The sequence below is a fragment of the Lithobates pipiens genome, unplaced genomic scaffold (assembly GCF_037356315.1).
Source record: "Lithobates pipiens isolate NorthernLeopardFrog02 unplaced genomic scaffold, aLitPip1_a1.2 Scaffold_8, whole genome shotgun sequence".
Lineage (NCBI taxonomy): Eukaryota > Metazoa > Chordata > Amphibia > Anura > Ranidae > Lithobates > Lithobates pipiens.
In genome coordinates, this window is record NW_027507903.1 from 64907417 (window position 1) to 64925964 (window position 18548).

Sequence of the window (18548 nt, forward strand, 5' to 3'; positions counted from 1 at the left end):
TTTGTGTACAGCGTGCCTCCCTCTAGATTGAGACCCCAAAGATATTCCCCCGTACACAGTACAAGGGTCCAAAAGATATATATTCCTCCGTACACAGTCCCACTCCTCCGTATACGCAGGAAATGTTTCAGATCTCTATCATATAATAAAACCGTGATTTACGCGTACATGTGCAAAAATTACAAACTAGTAAAGTGCATATCTAAGTTATAGACCAATATACACAAATATAGGTCCATCTTATCACCCTTTATCTACCTATTTTTTCTTTTACCCTTTGCCTCATTTGCTATAGCCTTTTTGGTCTCTCTTTTCTTTTTCCCTACCCCCTGAGGTCCATTATTTTACTGTATGCTATTGATATTATCAGTGTATACATATGGTTGGTATGGGGTTACACACTCTTCGATATAATCCATCCCTTACAAGTATTTGATAAACATTTTGGGTCACATGATATAGGTAATAACAACCCAGTAGAGGTTAAAGTAATCCAACAGAGGTAGCGCTAATAGCCCATACCAATATTCTAAATACTAAAAGCCGCAGACTTCTAACAAAGTCTGAGGAACTGAAGGGCGGCAGCAACCTTGACGTTTGTTTCCCCTTTTTCCTAAGCGCGGCTACCTGTACACACATAATCTATTAGTCTATTCCACATTTTTGCAGCTCGCATTGTGAAGAGGCCTTTCTGTATTTTGAGGTTAAATCTCTTCTCCTCCAAACGTAAAAAGTGCCCCTTTGTCCTCTGTGATGACCTTAAAGTGACAACCTCAAAACCAAGTACACTATATGGACCACTTTTGTATTTATACATGTTGATCATATCCCCCCTTAATTTCCTCTTCTCAAGAGAGAATACATTCAGTTCCTCTAATCTTTCCTCATAGCTGAATTCCTCCATGCCTCTTATCGGTTTGGTTGCCCTTCTCAAATCCTTCTCCACCACTGATTTCCCCAGTTGTACTCCCCCTAATATGTATGATGCATGCATATTCTTAGCCCCTAAGTGCTTAACTTTACATTTATCAACATTAAACCTAACTTTCCACCTAGTTGCCAAATTAAACCGTGCATTGAGTTTGACTTGTATGTTGGAGACATCCTATAAGGACACTGCACAGCATGGTGTCATCTGCAAAGACTGAAAGTGTACTTTTAATCTTAGACCCCATATCTTTTATAAATATATTAAAAAGTAAGAGTCCCAATACTGAACCTTGGGGTACACCACTAACAACCCTAGGCCAGTCAGAGTAAGAATCATTAGCCACTACTCTCTAAATTTGGTCGTTTAGACAGTTTTCTATCTATTTACAAATGGATTTCTCCAAGCCTGTTGACTTTACCTTACACATTAGCCGCTTTTCCAAAATCTACGTATACTACGTCCACAGCCACTCCTCTACCTCCTGAGTAGGGATGAGCCGAACACCCCCCGGTTCGGTTCGCACCAGAACTTTCAAACGGACCCCAAATTCGTACGAACGTTAGAACCCCATTGAAGTCTATGGGACTCGAACGTTCGAAATTAAAAGTGCTAATTTTAACGGCTAATATGCAAGATACTGTCCTAAAAAGGGTTTGGGGACCTGGCTCCTGCCCCAGGGGACGTGGGTCAATGCCTAAAATGTTTTTAAAAATGGTCGTTTTGGCGGGAGCACTGATTTTAATGACGATTAAAGTGAAAAAAAAGTGAAATATTCCTTTAAATATCGTGCCTGGGGGGTGTCTGTAGTATGCCTGTGAAGTGCCACGTGTTTCCCGTGTTTAGAACAGTCCCTTCACAAAATGACATTTAACGGAAATAACATCATTTAAAACTGCTTGCGGTTTTAATGTTATATCTGGTTCCTGCAATATGGTTGAAAATCATTGAGAAAATGGCATGGGTAGCCCTCCCTGCCCATTACCAGCCCCTTTGGGTCTTGTACGCATATTAAGGGGAACCCCGTACCCATGTTAAAAAAAAGGAAATGCGTGTGGCCCCCAGGCCCTATATACTCAGAACAGCAGTATACAGGCGGTGCAAACAAGACAGGGACTGTGTAGGTTTGTTGTGTTAAGTTGAATCTGTTTGTAATTTTCAACTGGTACATTTTTAAAGTGTAGCTCCAGTCAAAAAAACTATTTTTAAGCTTTTTGGAAAACATAGGGAAGGGTTATCACCCCTGTATAATTTGTTTTGTCGTCCATCTTTTTTCATCTCACTTGCTGTTGTCTCCTTCCGTTTGCAAGTAGGAGATGTTTGTAAGTTGGATGTTTGAAAGTAGGGGCCTGCCCTATATGCTCTGCAGAAATGGCGGAACAAGGTGTTGGTTTTGCCACAACATTGTAAGCCCTCAAAGTGACTCTTGGTGGGCGCTGGAGCGCCCTGCTGTGAACGATTATATCAAGAATTGTAATTGCACGCCATTGTTGAACAGTGGTAGAAAAATTGACCTTTGGTGGTTGTGGTGCTGGTGCCACAACACTATAAGTCCTCACAGTTACTCTGGGTGGGCACAGGAACGGGCCCTCCTGTGAAATATTATATCAAGAATTGTAATTACATGTCCCTGTTAAACAGGGGCAAAAAATTGGGCCTTAGGCACTGGTGCTGGTGCCACGACATTGCAACCTCTCCCATATACTCTAGTTTTATTGCAGGAATTAGCCCTGCTGCAAAGCATTGCATCAAAAATTGTAATTAAACGCCCCTGTTAAACAGGGGCAGAAAAATTGGGCCTTAGGCACTGGTGCCACGACACTGCAACCTCTCCCATATACTCTAGTTTTATTGCAGGAATTAGCCCTGCTGCAAAGCATTGCATCAAAAATTGTAATTAAACGCCCCTGTTAAACAGGGGCAGAAAAATTGGGCCTTAGGCACTGGTGCTGGTGCCACGACACTGCAACCTCTCCCATATACTCTAGTTTTATTGCAGGAATTAGCCCTGCTGCAAAGCATTGCATCAAAAATTGTAATTAAACGCCCCTGTTAAACAGGGGCAGAAAAATTGGGCTGATGGCATCACCCAGAACCAGAAATGTTCTTCCAACATATCAGCGGAGGAGGAGGAGGATAGACAATCAACATAACAGGACAGTCACTCAGCATCAGCATAGGCAGTCTTGAAGGGATGTGATATTTCAAAAAAAATTATTCGGTTACATCAGCTTCAGGTGCTTGGTAGCTGTGGGTGATCCAAGACTGATTCATCTTGATGAAGGTCAGTCGATCAACTGATTCGGTGGACAGGCGCACCCTGTGATCGGTAACAAAGCCACCAGCAGCACTGAAGGTGCGTTCCGAAAGAACGCTGGATGCAGGACAGGCCAGTAGCTCAATTGCATACTGTGCAAGCTCTGGCCAGTGATCCATCCTCAAGACCCAGTAAGCCAGAGGATTTTCGGTGGGAAAGGTGTCCAAGTCTGACCTTGCCCCTAGGTATTCCTGCACCATGTAAATCAGACGCTGCTGATGGTTGCTGGAACCGATCATACCTTGGGGCTGCGGACTAAAAAATTGTCTGAAAGCATCAGTCAGACGGCCACCTTCTCTACCGCTCCTTCTGACCGATGCCTCAGCAACACGTTGTCCAGGACCAGGAGTTTGTAACCTCCCAGTCTCTGGGAACGCGTTGCACAGACCTTTCTGCAAGGCCTCCCGGAGATGTCTCATCCTCTGCTCCCTCTGCGATGGCAAGATAAGGTCGGCAACCTTACCCTTGTACAGTGGATCAAGGAGAGTGGCCAGCCAGTAATGGTCCCTCTCCTTGATCCGAAGAATACAAGGATCCTTCCGCAGGCTTTTCAGGATCAGGGAGGCCATGCAGTGTAGGTTAGCTGAGGAATTCGGTCCAGAGTCCTCTGGGTCACTAAGGACAACAGGATCCGCAGCTACCTCCTCCCAGCCACGTACAAGTCCGCGGGTTTCTTGGGACTGTAAATCATCCCTACAAGACTGCTGCTGCTGCTGATGCTGAGTGCCAGCCTCCACCTCCATGCTGACACAATCATCCTCCTCCTCCTCTTCCTCCTCCTCATCCTCTTCCTGTGTGATGGGTGGCACAACAGGAACACTGTCTGGATAAAGGGGGCCTTGAGAGGCAAGGAAGTCCTCCTCTTCCTGCCTCTGTTCTGCCTCAAGTGCCCTGTCCATTATTCCATGCAGCGTATGCTCCAAGAGGTGGACAAGAGGTACAGTGTCACTGATGCATGCACTGTCACTGCTCACCATCCTTGTGGCCTCCTCAAACGGTGACAGGACAGTGCATGCATCCCTGATCATGCACCACTGGCGTGGTGAGAAAAAACCAAGCTCCCCTGACCCTGTCCTGGTGCCGTAGTCGCACAGGTACTCATTGATGGCCCTCTGCTGCGTGTGCAGCCGCTGCAGCATGTCCAACCTTGAGTTCCACCTGGTGAGCATGTCACATATAAGGCGGTTCTTGGGCAGGTTCAACTCCTTTCGGAGCTCAGCCAGCCGAGCACAGGCATTAAATGATTGGCGGAAATGCACACAGACTTTCCTGGCCTGCTTCAGGACATCCTGTAAGCCCGGGTACCTGCCCAAGAACCGTTGCACCACCAGGTTAAGGACGTGAGCTACACAGGGCACATGGGTCAGTTGTCCCTGTCGGAGGGCGGAGAGGAGGTTGGTGCCATTGTCGCAAACCACCATTCCTGGCTTAAGCTGGCGTGGCGTCAACCACCTCTCGGCCTGCCCCTGCAGAGCTGACAAAACATCCGCCCCAGTGTGGCTTCTGTCCCCCAAACAAACCAGCGCAAGCATGGCATGGCATTGTTTTGCCTGCTTACTTGCATAGCCCCTGGAACGCCTACGGAGCACCGCTGGTTCTGAGGACAGAGCACTGGAAGAGGCCATGGAGGAAGAAGAAGAGGAGGGGGTGGAGGAGAGAGGTGTGTCACAACCAATAGTAGCATTTTGGAGGCGTGGTGGCGGAACAACCTCCAACACTACTGCACCTTGTCCTGCATCCTTCCCAGCTGCCAGAAGAGTGACCCAATGGGCCGTGAAAGACAGGTAACGTCCCTGTCCATGCCTGCTGGACCATGAGTCAGCGGTAATATGCCCCTTACCGCTGATTGCCCTGTCCAGCGAGGCAAGGACATTGCCTTCCACATGCCGGTAGAGAGCCGGAATCGCCTTCCGTGAGAAAAAGTGGCGTTTGGGGACCTGCCACTGAGGAACCGCACATTGTACAAACTCACGGAAGGGGGCTGAGTCTACCAACTGAAAAGGCAGCAGTTGAAGTGCTAGCAATTTAGCCAAGCTAGCATTCAACCGCTGGGCATGTGGATGGGTGGGAGTGAACTTCTTTCGCCGGTCCAGCAGCTGGGGCAGGGACATTTGCCTGCTATAATCGGACGTGGGTGTACTGCTAGCAGAGTGCCCGGAAGCACTTGGCTGTGACACACCTAATTCTACACCTTCATTCCTCTCAGAGCAGGTTTCAGAGAGGACTGAAGGTCTAGTGGGGTTGGAGATGCCAGCTGATGAGGAGCAAGGAGAGGTCCGCTTTGTTCTTTGGTGTGGGTCTTTGAGGTACGCTTGCCAACGAGCTGCATGGCAGGTCAACATATGTCTGGTCAAGCATGTGGTGCCCAAGCGGCTGATGTTTTGGCCACGCAAGATACACTTGAGACATATGTTGCAAATAGCAGCGGTATGATCTGATGCACTCGTCTCAAAAAAGGCCCACACCAAAGAACTTTTAGAATAACGCGCAGAGGCAGTGCCCTGCACAGGCAGAGCTCTGCGGTGTGATTCAGTCGGTGTGCTGCCCCTAAGCTGGCCCCCGGAGGGCATCCTGCCTCGTTGGACATGTGCCTCCTCCTCATCCTCCTCCTCCTCTCTCCTACCAGGCACCCACGTGGAGTCAGTGCCCTCATCATCCCCTCCCTCTTCATTGCTGTAGCAAACCTGGCAGTATGCTGCAGCTTGTGAAACATGACTGCCAGATTGCTGTCCTTCTTGAGCATCCCCTCTCTCTGATTCATTCACGCCACTGCCTTCCTCTAGCTGAGTGTCATCATCAGAGCCTACAAAACACTGGGCATCCTCCTGGAGCATGTACCCAACACTGTGCTCAAAGAGTTCAGGAGACTCCTCAGGAGGACGTGGTGGGTCTAGGGAAGGAGTCACTGATGATGACATTGAGACGAGGGAAGACGATGCATTGGCAGCTGCTTTGCTAGTACCCTGAGACTGGGTGAGAGAGGATGAGGAGGATGAAGAGGGCTTGGTCATCCATTCTACCAAGTCGTTGGCATGTTGCGGCTCAACATGTCCAGCTGCCGAAAAGAAAGACAAGCGTGTCCCATGGCCACGTGCTGATGACAATGCACCGCGTCCACGACCAGCACTGTTGTCTCTAGACACAGAGCCTGCTTGCCCTCTTTTATCGGCTCGTGCCTGTCTGCCTCTCCTTGCTGGCCTTCCAGACATGGTAATGGCCTGAAGGGAGTTGGGTAAAACAGCAGTTGGGTAGTGTATATTTTGCTGGAGGCACACAACACCCACTAACTCCTGCAGATGCCTTTATTATAGAACACCAGCAATAAAGGGTAGATAAAGGGGTATACTGTACTGGAGGCACACAACACCCACTAAGCCCTGCAGATGGCTCTATTAGAGAACAGAAATAAAGGGTAGATACAGGTGTATATTGTGCTGGAGGCACACAACACCCACTAACTCCTGCAGATGCCTTTATTATAGAACACCAGAGATAAAGGGGTATACTGTACTGGAGGCACACAACACCCACTAAGCCCTGCAGATGGCTCTATTAGAGAACAGCAATAAAGGGTAGATACAGGTGTATATTGTGCTGGAGGCACACAACACTCACTAACTCCTCCATCCTGCCTGTGGCCAATCATGGCTCTCCTCGCTGCCGGCACTGTGATTGGCCAAGCATGCGGGGTCACAGTGCATGCTTGGCCAATCATGAGCCAGCAATGCACTGCGCCATCGCAGTGCATTGTGGGCCGTGAGCGCCACACGAATTTGGCGCGAACGGCCCATAATGTTCGGAATTCGCCGAATGGGCGAACAGCCAATGTTCGAGTCGAACGTATGTTCGACTCGAACACGAAGCTCATCCCTACTCCTGAGGTTCCTCCTCATAAAAATAAATCAGATGTATTTGACAACTTCTGTCTTTCATGAATCTATGCTGTCTGTTGCTCAAAATATATTTTTCTAGCAAAATCTAAATTATGTGGCCTTTTATTAACCTCTCCAGTATCTTCCCGACTACAGAAGTTAAACTAACAGGTCTATAGTTACTTAGTAAAGACTTTGATCCCTTTAAAAAAAAAGGGTACCACTCCACTACACCCAATGCACCATGTCCATGTTATGGACAACATTCATTGCATTGCTATAACACAATATTTGTAAGATCGAGCATGGATGAACTCTTTTTTACGCAGGTTTCAACCTGCGGGGTTCATTTCATTGTAGTAGATGTGTTTTTCTATTTTCCTTTTTGATTGTTTTGTGATGTTTGAGCCGGGGAATGCCCAAAGGCTCTGTATTGTACAACTTTTTTAGAAAACCAATAAAAACCATTAAAATTTATATATTGGACCTACACCAATCCAGTGGTACTATTCCCGCCATTATAGAGTCCCTAAAAATTTGAAACAATGGCTTTGAAATGACAGAGTTCAATTCTTTTAGGATCCATGGGTGAATGCCATCTGGTCCTGGTGCTTTATTCACCTGTGTCTAAATATTTCTGGACCGTATCATTTGTGGGCCATAGTGGATCATTTGGGACTATTGACTGGTGAGCTGCAATATATTACATTTTTGGTTTTGGGTTTAATGGTTATATACATTTTGAAAAATCAAAAAACAAGTGTAGAACTATGTGTCATGTTATAATTGTCAACAGCAAGGGCGAGCACAGACATAGCATGTCTCCCACTTCAAACAGTTCTAGCTGCCTGGATGAGATCAAGTAAACTGCATTTCATCAGTTGTTCCAGCTTCATAAACTGAGACAAAATTATTGGATTATATTTACAGATGTAAAAAGCTCTGCTATTAGAAGCACTGCATTTTTTTCTATTAGTTGTGAGCTCTTCATTAAAAGCTACAGTGTTTGTGTCTTTCACATTAGCATCACTATTTACTTTATATCTTGCATCTTCCCAGAAAAGTTATAGTATGGTAATTCCAGTTCACAATGTGGATGATGTCAAGTTTAGTATAATGTATCTTGCCACCACTACCAGTCATAATACTTTATAGCATCTTTTGTATTGGTTAAGATCACGGTCCTCTATTAAAGTTAAGGACATTAATAATTCTAAAGTTACATTAAAGTTATTCTAAACCTTTGTTTTTTTTGTTTTCTTTTTTTATAACAAACATGTCATAAATACCTGCTTTGTGCAATAGTTTTGCACAGGGCAGCCCTGATCTTTCTCTTCTGTGGTCCCTTTCCAGCACTCCTGGCTCCTCTTCAGCTAGTGCCTCCAAAGGAAGCTGGTTCCTATAGGGGCATTCATGCAGGCTCGATGCCAAGCCACACTACCTGCATCTATTGACACGGACAGTGTTTCTTGGCCCCACCCCTGCTTACTTATCACAGGATTTGATTGGTCTCTGAGAATGAATAACTTCAAATTATAGTCAGAGATGGCTTGTATTGAAGCATTTTAATTAATTGTTAAGAATAGTTCAATGTCCAAAGTCTGGGGGCAGGAGTACTTTATATTAACTGTCATAAATAGGCCTGCATGCATTCAAAGGACAATCAAAATTCAAAACAATTTATACATATTATTAGTCCTCAATGAAAAAAATACAAAATAGTATGCAAGTTCCACATGCAGTCTGCAGTTATTGCACAGCAAATATTTTATAGAAAGCTGGCCTCGGCCATTTCTGGTTGTTATTTATGTTAATTGGGGCCCTACACATCTGTACATTTTTGAAAAAATATGATTTTCTTTTGCAGCTTCATCTCAGCACTAAAATCAGCACAAATATTTTTTTCATTTTCTGTTATAGAATGAAGCAGGAACTTTCGAGTGGAGGGAAGCTTAACACTACTCTTCTTTTGGAAAAACTGGTAGGAAATGTATTATTTTATATTTTGAGTTATAAGTGATAGCAAATGATAACCTTGTGAAAGAACCCATTCAGTCTGGAATAGAAAAGAAAGGCAAAACATTTATGTATATGTATAAAAAAAATGTAAGGACAGTTTTGTAATTTCCTCAGGATTCAGCTTTAATTTTAATCAACTGTTAAACTGTATTTGCTTATCTTCAGGTATTTGTGAAAAGTAGCTTATTGGGTAAATCTAAAATCTAGGAATTTCTAACAATGACACTTGTATCTATCCAGGAAGAGCTCATCACTCACACAGAAGCCAGAGGCCTACAGTCCAAACTCCCTGCAGGGGTTTACTTGTACGACATAATTAAACTGACACACACAGACTTTTTTGACCCGTTTTCCACAGTCATTGAAAACAGGTTTACAAAAGCAGACTTCAGGAACTGCATTTAATTTTTTTTTTTTTAAACCTAAAAAAAAAAAAAAAAAAAAAAGCAACAAATGCGCTGACCACATTTAAGGAATGGTAGGCTGCAATGTATTACATTTTTTTCTTTTGGGTTTAGATAGGCTTTAAGGTTTTGCAATGTAATGTAACTTTTCAAATTAAACCTCTTTGGTACCTAGGTACAGCTGTATTGCACATCCAATGGATTTTCCTTTAGAGTGTGCATTTTGTATTGTCTGTATTGCTGAATACCACTGTGCTGCTAGGAAGTGGAAACAGCTGTATTTTACTGTGACATTATGACTTCACTTAGGAATTGTACAGTACCATTCAAATGAGATTTAAAGCATAAACAAACCTTGTTAACCAAGGCCAGAGTAACACCGATCTTGGACAAGCCACTAGTTATGCTATAAAATAAATATAACTGAGAATCTGACTCAGGCTATGTGATCAGCTAAACTGTTTACAGATGTGCAGAAAGTGTCAGTTTAGCTACCGGACAGAAATCCAATACCTAACAAAGGGGACTGCTAAATATCACTTTGTACACGAGGTAGCCACCAGTGCTAGGCTTACATCACATACAGTATAAAAAAAAAACAACAACCAATAATGGAAGTAATTCCCAAACAGAAATGTGCAGCAGGATAGCTTCTCTTTTTGACATCCACAGCATTCATGAGCTGATCACAGGACTATGATTACTTGCTAATGTTCCTGGCTTGGTATGTGGCAGGGGTAACTATACCAGATACAATGTCAGGAAAATCAATATAGCCCTAAAAAGCTAATTTTGTGTGGTTGTCCTGTTAAGCAATACCTTTACCTAGCAAGCATTTGCGCCAGTTTCAGTAAAATTACAGGAAATTGCAGTAAATTCTTACTACCACCACATTAAGAACCTGTCGCTTTGGCAGCACCAAATTCTTAGAGTCAGTTTGACAATTAGGAAACCGGCAGTATTAAGACCTAATCTAAACTGGCATACTGAGGTATGCTTGTACTCAGAGAGTGGCTGTTCCTGTGCTTGGGAGCTCTCATGTATGTGGCAACTTCCTGCACAGGGCTCTCTTTCCGAGTGCCAAAATATGGCAATGCCCAAATTAGGGAAATTACTTATTATTGAATGGGCAGGGCCTGATGGATGAGAGACTAGCTCCCCAGCAGGTCCACTTTAGTTGCAGTGCATGGCAGTGGGTGGATTTAAAAGCTGTCATCGGACTGATGGACCTGATGGGGAATTAAATTCTTAGTTTCCCATTAGACTCCACCCATCTCCATGTTTAAAACTCCCTGGTCATGCAACTGTCAGTGAGACGAGTGCAAGGGCTAGGAAGGGAGAATGGAACTAAGTAAACTGAGGAATAAGTGTACACTGTGGACACGCTGACCTAAGTGCAGTTACGGACAAATTCATGTACCTGTCTCCAGCAGGTACATGAATTGGGTACAAGCCCTGACACTTTCAGTGCTGTACTCTGACGTAATTCTAAAGGGTTTCTGTAACTTTTATCATAATTTCTAACAGGATAACTTTGCAGGTGCATTTTGACAGGAAGTGAGGTGGGTTGGGCTTACAATTAGCTCCACCGTGGCTCCACACATTTCACATGTGGATCCTTGCTTTAATTTTTGCTGCTCCACATTTCTTCTCCACCACTGACCAAAGCAAGGCAGCAGGTCAAACTGCTATCATGACAGATTGTCTAAGTGAGCGCTCCTTATAGCATGGCAAATTATTACCTTCCTCAAAGTTACCAAATAAGGTTTGTACCTCCCAGGTTTGCTATCTCCTTGATTTTCACTTTAATACCTCCCCTTTTTCTCCACAGGAAGCTGTGGCTCTGCTTCTGGCTCAAAGTCCTTAATGCCTTTGTACTTCTTTTTGGGGTTTTCGTGCAGTTAGGAGAGTTCTTAGCATTGGCGGACATCTGAGATGCCTACCTCCATGTTCCTGTTTCAAGAATCACTAATGCTTTCTGCAGTTCACAGTGGGGGAACAGCATTTACAGTTTGTGGTAACAATCTTCTGGTTAACCACAGCCCCAGGAATGTTTACAGAGGTCCTTGCCCAAATATGGGTGGTAATAATATCAAAGCCGCTGATCAATCTGATCCAGGCAACACAACTGTAGCTTGAGCTTTGGACATATTGGTTGACAGGCCATTTGCTGAGGATCCAGTCTGACAAAACTACAATACATACACACGTCATCAAGGTGGCACAGCTCGGGAGATGGAACTAATCATTCATTGGGTAGGAGGTCAGGTCCAGGCTTTGTGTTTTATCAAACTGTCTACAGTAGGGAACATGGGTCTGATGGCATCTTCTAACATTTCCAAGGAAAACTGGTTCATGGCCAGATTCCCTTTGTCGCACTTAAAGTGGCTGCAAACCCTCACATATACCCAGTGAAGTGACTGGCCTCAGGTGATACACAAAGATTAAACAAATCCTCCTACTTAAAGTGTTTGTTAACCCAACAGAAAAAAATAGATCCTTTTCCCTTAAAGCATGTTATACAGCACAGTGCTTGTGCTGTGTCATTTGGCCCCTTGTAACACCTAAAAAAACCTGGTTGATCCTGCCTGGCTATGCTCTCCCCTCTGCAAACTGATCACAGTGTATCAGGGCTGCTGAGCCCTGGCACCGTGGTCAGAGTAGGTGCCTCCCTCATCCGCAGCCCTGCTATCTGTGTACTGTGTATCCCCTGTCCTCCTCCCCCCTCCCTGCCTGTCTGCTCGTACCAGCACCAGCTCCCCCCCCACTCCTGCTGCTCTCATAACTGCAACTAAATTGTCTTATCCCCTCTACCATAATAACAAGTGTCCCTGTGTCTGTGTTATATAAAAAATCTTCCGATCTGTACCTATATGAGCTCTGCTCCTAACGCTCAGCTCTCTCTCTCTCTCCTCTCTTTCCCTCCTCCCTGGCTGCGGGAGTGCTCGGCCCCGCCCACTGGAGCTGTGAGCCAGAGAGTGAAGAGAGCTGAGGAATCGGCTGAGTGCCCAGAGCGGAGCTCATATAAGTCCCGATCAGAAGTTTTTTACATACAGGCACAGGGACACTTTTTTTATGGTGCAGAGGGGATAAGACGGTTTAGATAGTTGTAGAGAAGACTGCTTATCTGCAGTCTTCTCTACATCCGTTCAAAGTCCAGTTTTTTAAAGCTTGTGTGAGAGTTCAGAAAAAAGGGGGCAGAGAGCTGAAATTACACTGTGCAGAGCTCAGTGAGGAGAGCTTTGAGAGCTAATTGGAGGGAAAGGACACACCTCCCCCACACAGCTCACAGGAGCAGAACTTGTCAGAAGTGATTCATGCTAATAGCAGAGGAACAAAGCAGCAGACACTCATGACACTTAGGGGGAGATTTACTAAAACTGGTGCACTCAGAATCTGGTGCAGCTGTGCATGGTAGCTAATCAGCTTCTAACTTCAGTTTGTTCAATTAAGCTTTGACAATAAAACCTGGAAGCTGATTGGTTTCTATGCAGATCTGCATCAGATTTTGCACTCTCTAGCCTTAGTAAATCCCCCCTTAGTGCTATTAATAAACCATTCTTCCAGAAACACATTTGTGAGGTCAGGCAAGAAGGAAGAGAAAGCCGGGCTCGCAGTCTCCGCTTTAATTCATCCCAAAGGTGTTCTGTCGGGTTGAAGTGCAGACCAGTGAAGTTCCTTTGTCCCATCTCCACACAGGCTCTCTGAAGCTCAGTCAAAGTGACCACCGGTTTCTTGGTCACCTCTCTTACTAAGGCCCTTCTTTCCTAATTGCTCAGTTTGGTCAGGTGAACAGCTCGTGAAAGTGTCCATTTGAGATTTATGGAGGCCACTGTGCTCTTGGGAATCTTCAGTGCAGTAGAATTTTTTTGCAGCCTTCCCAGATCTGTGCCTTGCATTAATCCTGTCTCTGGGCTCTGCAGGCAGTTCATTTGACCTCATTACTTTTGATCTGATACAGTAAGCGTTGTCTGCTGTTAGGCCTTTTAAACTTAGATATGTGCCTTGCCAAATTATGTCCAATTAATTTACCACAGGTGGACTCTGTCAAGAGAAATGGGAAGCACCTGAGCTAAATTGAGCTAAGTGTTGTTGCAAAGGGTCTGAATAGTTATGCCAATGTGATATTTCAGTTTTTCCTTTCGCATACATTTGCAAACATTTCCAAAATGTCTTCACTATCATTATGGGGTACTCATTGAAGATTAATGATAAAAAAAATGAATTTAAATAAATGTAGTATTGGGCTGCAACATAACAAAATTTAAAAAAGTGAAGGGGATCGGAATACTTTAAAATAAACTGTATTTCTGTGGGCTTATGCTTTTAGTTCTAGGCTCCCAGTAAACTCCTGGGGCTGTACAAGAAGGAGAAAAATGTAAGAAAGTGAGTGCATTTGTGAATGATAACATCTGTGGCATTTTTTGGGCTCTGTTTAGCTTGTTTGTGTGTGTTAGACATAGAGGTTCTGTGTCTATTGCTAAAAATGCAAAAAAGAAATACTCCAAAAAAATGCTTTCCCATGCCTAAAATGCTGTCTTAACTTAGAAAACGATCTTTAAATTTTTTAACCCAATTAAAAATTATTGTGATCTGGGTATTATTAAAAATATATATCTCAGAAACAGCAGCCTATTTTATATGTATCTTTAAAATAATACTTATAACATTACATTTTACTTTAACTGATAGAATATATTACAATAAAGTAGAACTAAAGTATAAGCACATCTTTTTTTTTCCGATTGAATAAGGTAGGAGTAAAAACCACGTAAGTTTTATTTTTGCCATCTCTGTCCCAATGGGGAGATTTCCCTTCACTTCCTGTCCCATAGTCATAACAGGAAGTGAGGAAATCCCTGCAAATTAAGGAAATCCCTTGGGGACTCCCAGGTCGCCAAAACAAGTGTATCCATTGGAAGACTTTTCTTGGGACAACCCAAAATTTGGAAATTTCTTTTACTTTCACTTTTAATGATATCAGTGATCAGGACAAATAGAAAGGAGGGTACAGACAGCAATGAAAACTGAGAGGTGTTATAATCTGTCTACACTCTACCAAAACTAAGAAAAAAAAGTTTTGCCTTTAGTTATACTTTAATATGGCTGTATACTTGTGATAGACATTGTAATCTGTATGAAATGTAAGTTGCATGTTTTACCAAAGAGAAAGGGAAAACCAAAAATACCATTATATAGTTATGAGTATACATAAATCCTATGTACATTATCACCAAGAGAAACATATGTCATTTAAGTGTGATGTTGTATTTTGCTACTGCTGATTTCTCTAACATGAAATCATGTCTGGACTATAACGTCGGTCTCTTATTAGATTCAGACTTGATCATTGTTGTAAACATTTTAAAAACAATTTATCCATCTATATTTTTCAAGGCACTTTAATATTTAATTAGGTTAAAGTCTTCTTAAAATAGAAAAGAATATTTCATACTGAACTCTACTAAACACGGTTTATAATGCAATTATTCATGTGTCCTATTAAAAGTGTATGTATAGGCATGGTTGATTACTACCTGATACTGGTTGTTTTTCAAACTTTATGTATGCATCGGTACTGCATTGTATGCCAGCATCATCATGGAATGGAATGTTGTTCCTGCGACTGCTGTCCAAACAGAATTTTCCTCACTTTGGAGATATTTTCTCTAACTTCCTGCTGTGTCCCCAGGACAAGAAGTGAAGGGAAATCTCCCCAATGGGACACAGGTGACATAAAACTACTAGGAGATGTAACTATTCTCTACTCCATTTAAAACTAAAAAAAATGTTTTGCCTTTAGAGATACTTTAACTGCAATAGTTTAAAAATAGCATCCCATAACTTTTTTGCAATTGTAGTTGTGGAAAAGTATGTGAACTCTAAGGTTATGTCTCAAATGAATTCAAAAGGTAATGCTTCACAAATATCCTACATAATTGCCAAGTGCCCACAAATGTCAGGTCCAACAGTGTTAAATGGCTTGGTAATCATCATCATTATTCAGCTTTATGCCACTTTTCATTAGGAATGATCAGGCCTTGCCGGTCTAGTCATTAAAATGGAGCCCTCCACTGGGAAGTGAAGACAGATTATGGCCTCTGGATGCTCCCATCACACATGTAGACGTAATGTTAGGAATTTCCTGGATTTTTACATGAATGCTTCCCCGAATATGATCTGAACTTCATCCAAGTTAAAGTATTAAATAAATGCAGTCTTATTTGACAGAAAGCCTACACATTTTACTTGCATATCATTAATTAATATTTTAACGACTAGATTATTTAAATAATCTTGGAAAAAACAGCAGCCTGTTGTTTGCTGAAGACCACCTGGCTGTTCCACAGCAAGACTAGCACAGTGTGGTCTAGACAGATGGTACAAAAGTTGACATTTTTGGTAAACATAGACAGCTCTAAGTCTGAAGGGAACAAACACTGCATTCCAAATCCAAAATGTCAGATTCCAACCTTGAAGCCTGGTGGAGAGAGTGTTATAATGTAGGGCTGTTTGGCTGCCTAGCCTAGCTATTATAAAAGCCCTGTGAGTGACCAAGTTGCATCAAGTATATCTACAGTAAGATGTCAAGGTGTTTTTAGGTCATTAATGAAGTTCGTATTTGCAACATAATGAACACAGTTTAAAGACCTGGCCTCAATTCCATTAAAATACAGTTGTGTAATATAGTAAACCATTCAGTCAAGACAGTTCAAAAGTATACATCTACTGACATTGTCTCTGAATACCTTGATGACCATATTGTTGAAATAGGTGATCACAGTTACTTTCATAAAGGCTCAGGAAACTATGGCCAATCAAAAGGAAGCACCACAAACTATAGCTGCTGATATCCTATTGCAAAGTGCAGAATGCATTGCTGCCATTAAAAATTGTGGACATAGGCACCTCAGATATCCACTGAGACAAGGCATTCTCCCTGTTTATTTTTCTATACTGCTTGGTTGCTTAGGGGGGCATCTTCATCCCTGTTCATTCAATGCACAAACAACATTTACCAAAATGGTGCCCACTCTATTTACACATAATTGATAAATACAATTGCTTATTAAAACCATAATAGAATTAAAAAATGTACTTCATATTACAAAGATATGTGCGAGGGGGTCTTCAAAAAGTTTCTGCACTTTTATATATATATATATATATATTGTGGGCGATTAGCTTCAAGTAGAGAGTTCTCAGAGAGGTAATTCAGCCAAGTTCAAGGTTAAGGGTTTCTGTCCATGTTTATTTGGTCAGCAAAACCTACCCCACAAGGTTAACACAAAAGCATACAGAAAGGAGAAGAAGGAAACCATGTGCTCCTCACTTATCAATCTGGTAGTCAGACTCCATGGGGTATTGACCAAACATACACATCCATATGTGGGAAGGAACTAAAATTGCTTATACCTGCAATATGAGAAATATCATTATAAACACTAACACCGTTTTATTAAAGATCTACCATAAAAATAAATTTGCAAAGAATTCTAAATTTGTAATAAGCCTCAACAAATTGAGTTATATCTTCACCTGGAGTTACATCCTCTCCATCATAAGGCTCTTCCTCCTCAAGATATCTCCCTCCTCAAGTATCCCCCGTATCATCCATTTTCATTATTTTTCATTCAAGAGTTGGATTGATGTCTTAAGGGATTGAAAATCTGCCATCTTAAATGTTTTCAACTGTTCCTGTAAAAGTAAAGATGACGTATTGTTGAATCTAGTCTGCGTATCAAAAATAAACTTTAGACTAAATTTTCGAGCGAACAAGTGAAAGTCCTATATAATTACAAATTTATCTGAATCAGAGAAAAGACATTAAGGATCGAAATTTGAATTAATTTTTAGTTTTTCTGAAATTCGAATGTATCTGAATTTCCAAACCACAATAGTAACACATTTCAATTAATACAAAATAAATTATAATGAAAACAATTAATTGATTTGTATTTATTTGCTTCATTTGAATGACATGATGCGATAGCTGGGCCCTTTGTTAATGTTTGAAGCATCCAAAATAACTTAACAACATAAGGGATCATCCGAATTGAATCAGATCCATTTGTGTGTATTCTAATGCATGTAGTGTGAATATTCTAAGATTTTTTTTGTATTGGGAGCCCAACAAAATCAGTTGGGAATAAGGAAATTAATTCAACTTAATAACATAATGAATACATTTTTATGTTTCATATGAGAGTCGTGGTAGTCTTTGACTCTTAAATAATCAGCTAGTTCTTTTGATTTAACATTTTTCATTATTATAAAAAATGCACTACATATGAAATAGAAACATATTGCAATAAATACAGTGAGGTATAAAAGTGATAAAAGATGATTCCTACTTATTGTGTCCAGGAGGTGGATCCATCAGAATTTCTGAATCAACACAACGAATGAATTTAAAATGAATTTTGTTCCATTTGTTACTTTTGGAACCATGCAACTTCAGTCAATATTGTCCAATCAGCTCATTCCATTTCTAGTTGTGGGTTAGACTAGCAGGGATTAGAGTGCATAAGTAATCTCCCAAAAAAATGAATTAACATGTTAAAACAAATATAGCCAATCTTTGGAAATAACTTCCGAAAATACAAATGGATTTGTAACAACGAATATACAAAACAAATCTGAATATACAAAATAAACTCTAAAAATGAATCATTTCAACGTAACGAATATGATGAAACAAAATGATTTGCTTGACAAATAAATCCGAAAGAAAATTAAACAAATTTTTTAAATCATGTACATCTCTAGACATAAATTTAAACCTAGCTGTAACACTTCCAACTCATTTTGTGACAGTGAATGTGAAGATAGATCTATAATATTTAACTGTGTGTTTGTGCTATTTTTTGATAAAATACTGTTTCAAAGTCATGGTTTTCTTTCGAAAGCCTTTCTCTTGTGCTACTCCAAAAAAACATTGCCATCAGTATCTGCCTTTGGTGTTCTCAGCCTGACATCTACATGAGGTAATTGATTTTTCTGTATTA

General features: G+C 41.8%; 1 protein-coding gene across 3 annotated transcripts in view; it reads left to right on the forward strand.

Annotated features, from left to right (window-relative positions):
- Nucleotides 1–18548, forward strand: part of FAM227B (family with sequence similarity 227 member B) — a 550320-nt gene that overhangs the window by 502760 nt on the left and 29012 nt on the right. For 2 of the 3 annotated variants that reach the window (XM_077473435.1, XM_077473436.1), the window contains one exon: nt 9038–9098. In XM_077473435.1, the coding sequence (XP_077329561.1) occupies nt 9038–9098 (61 nt within the window). Of the gene's footprint in view, nt 1–9037; nt 9099–11371; nt 17441–18548 lie in introns of those variants that run through there. The other variant, XM_077473437.1, reaches the window with a different exon arrangement.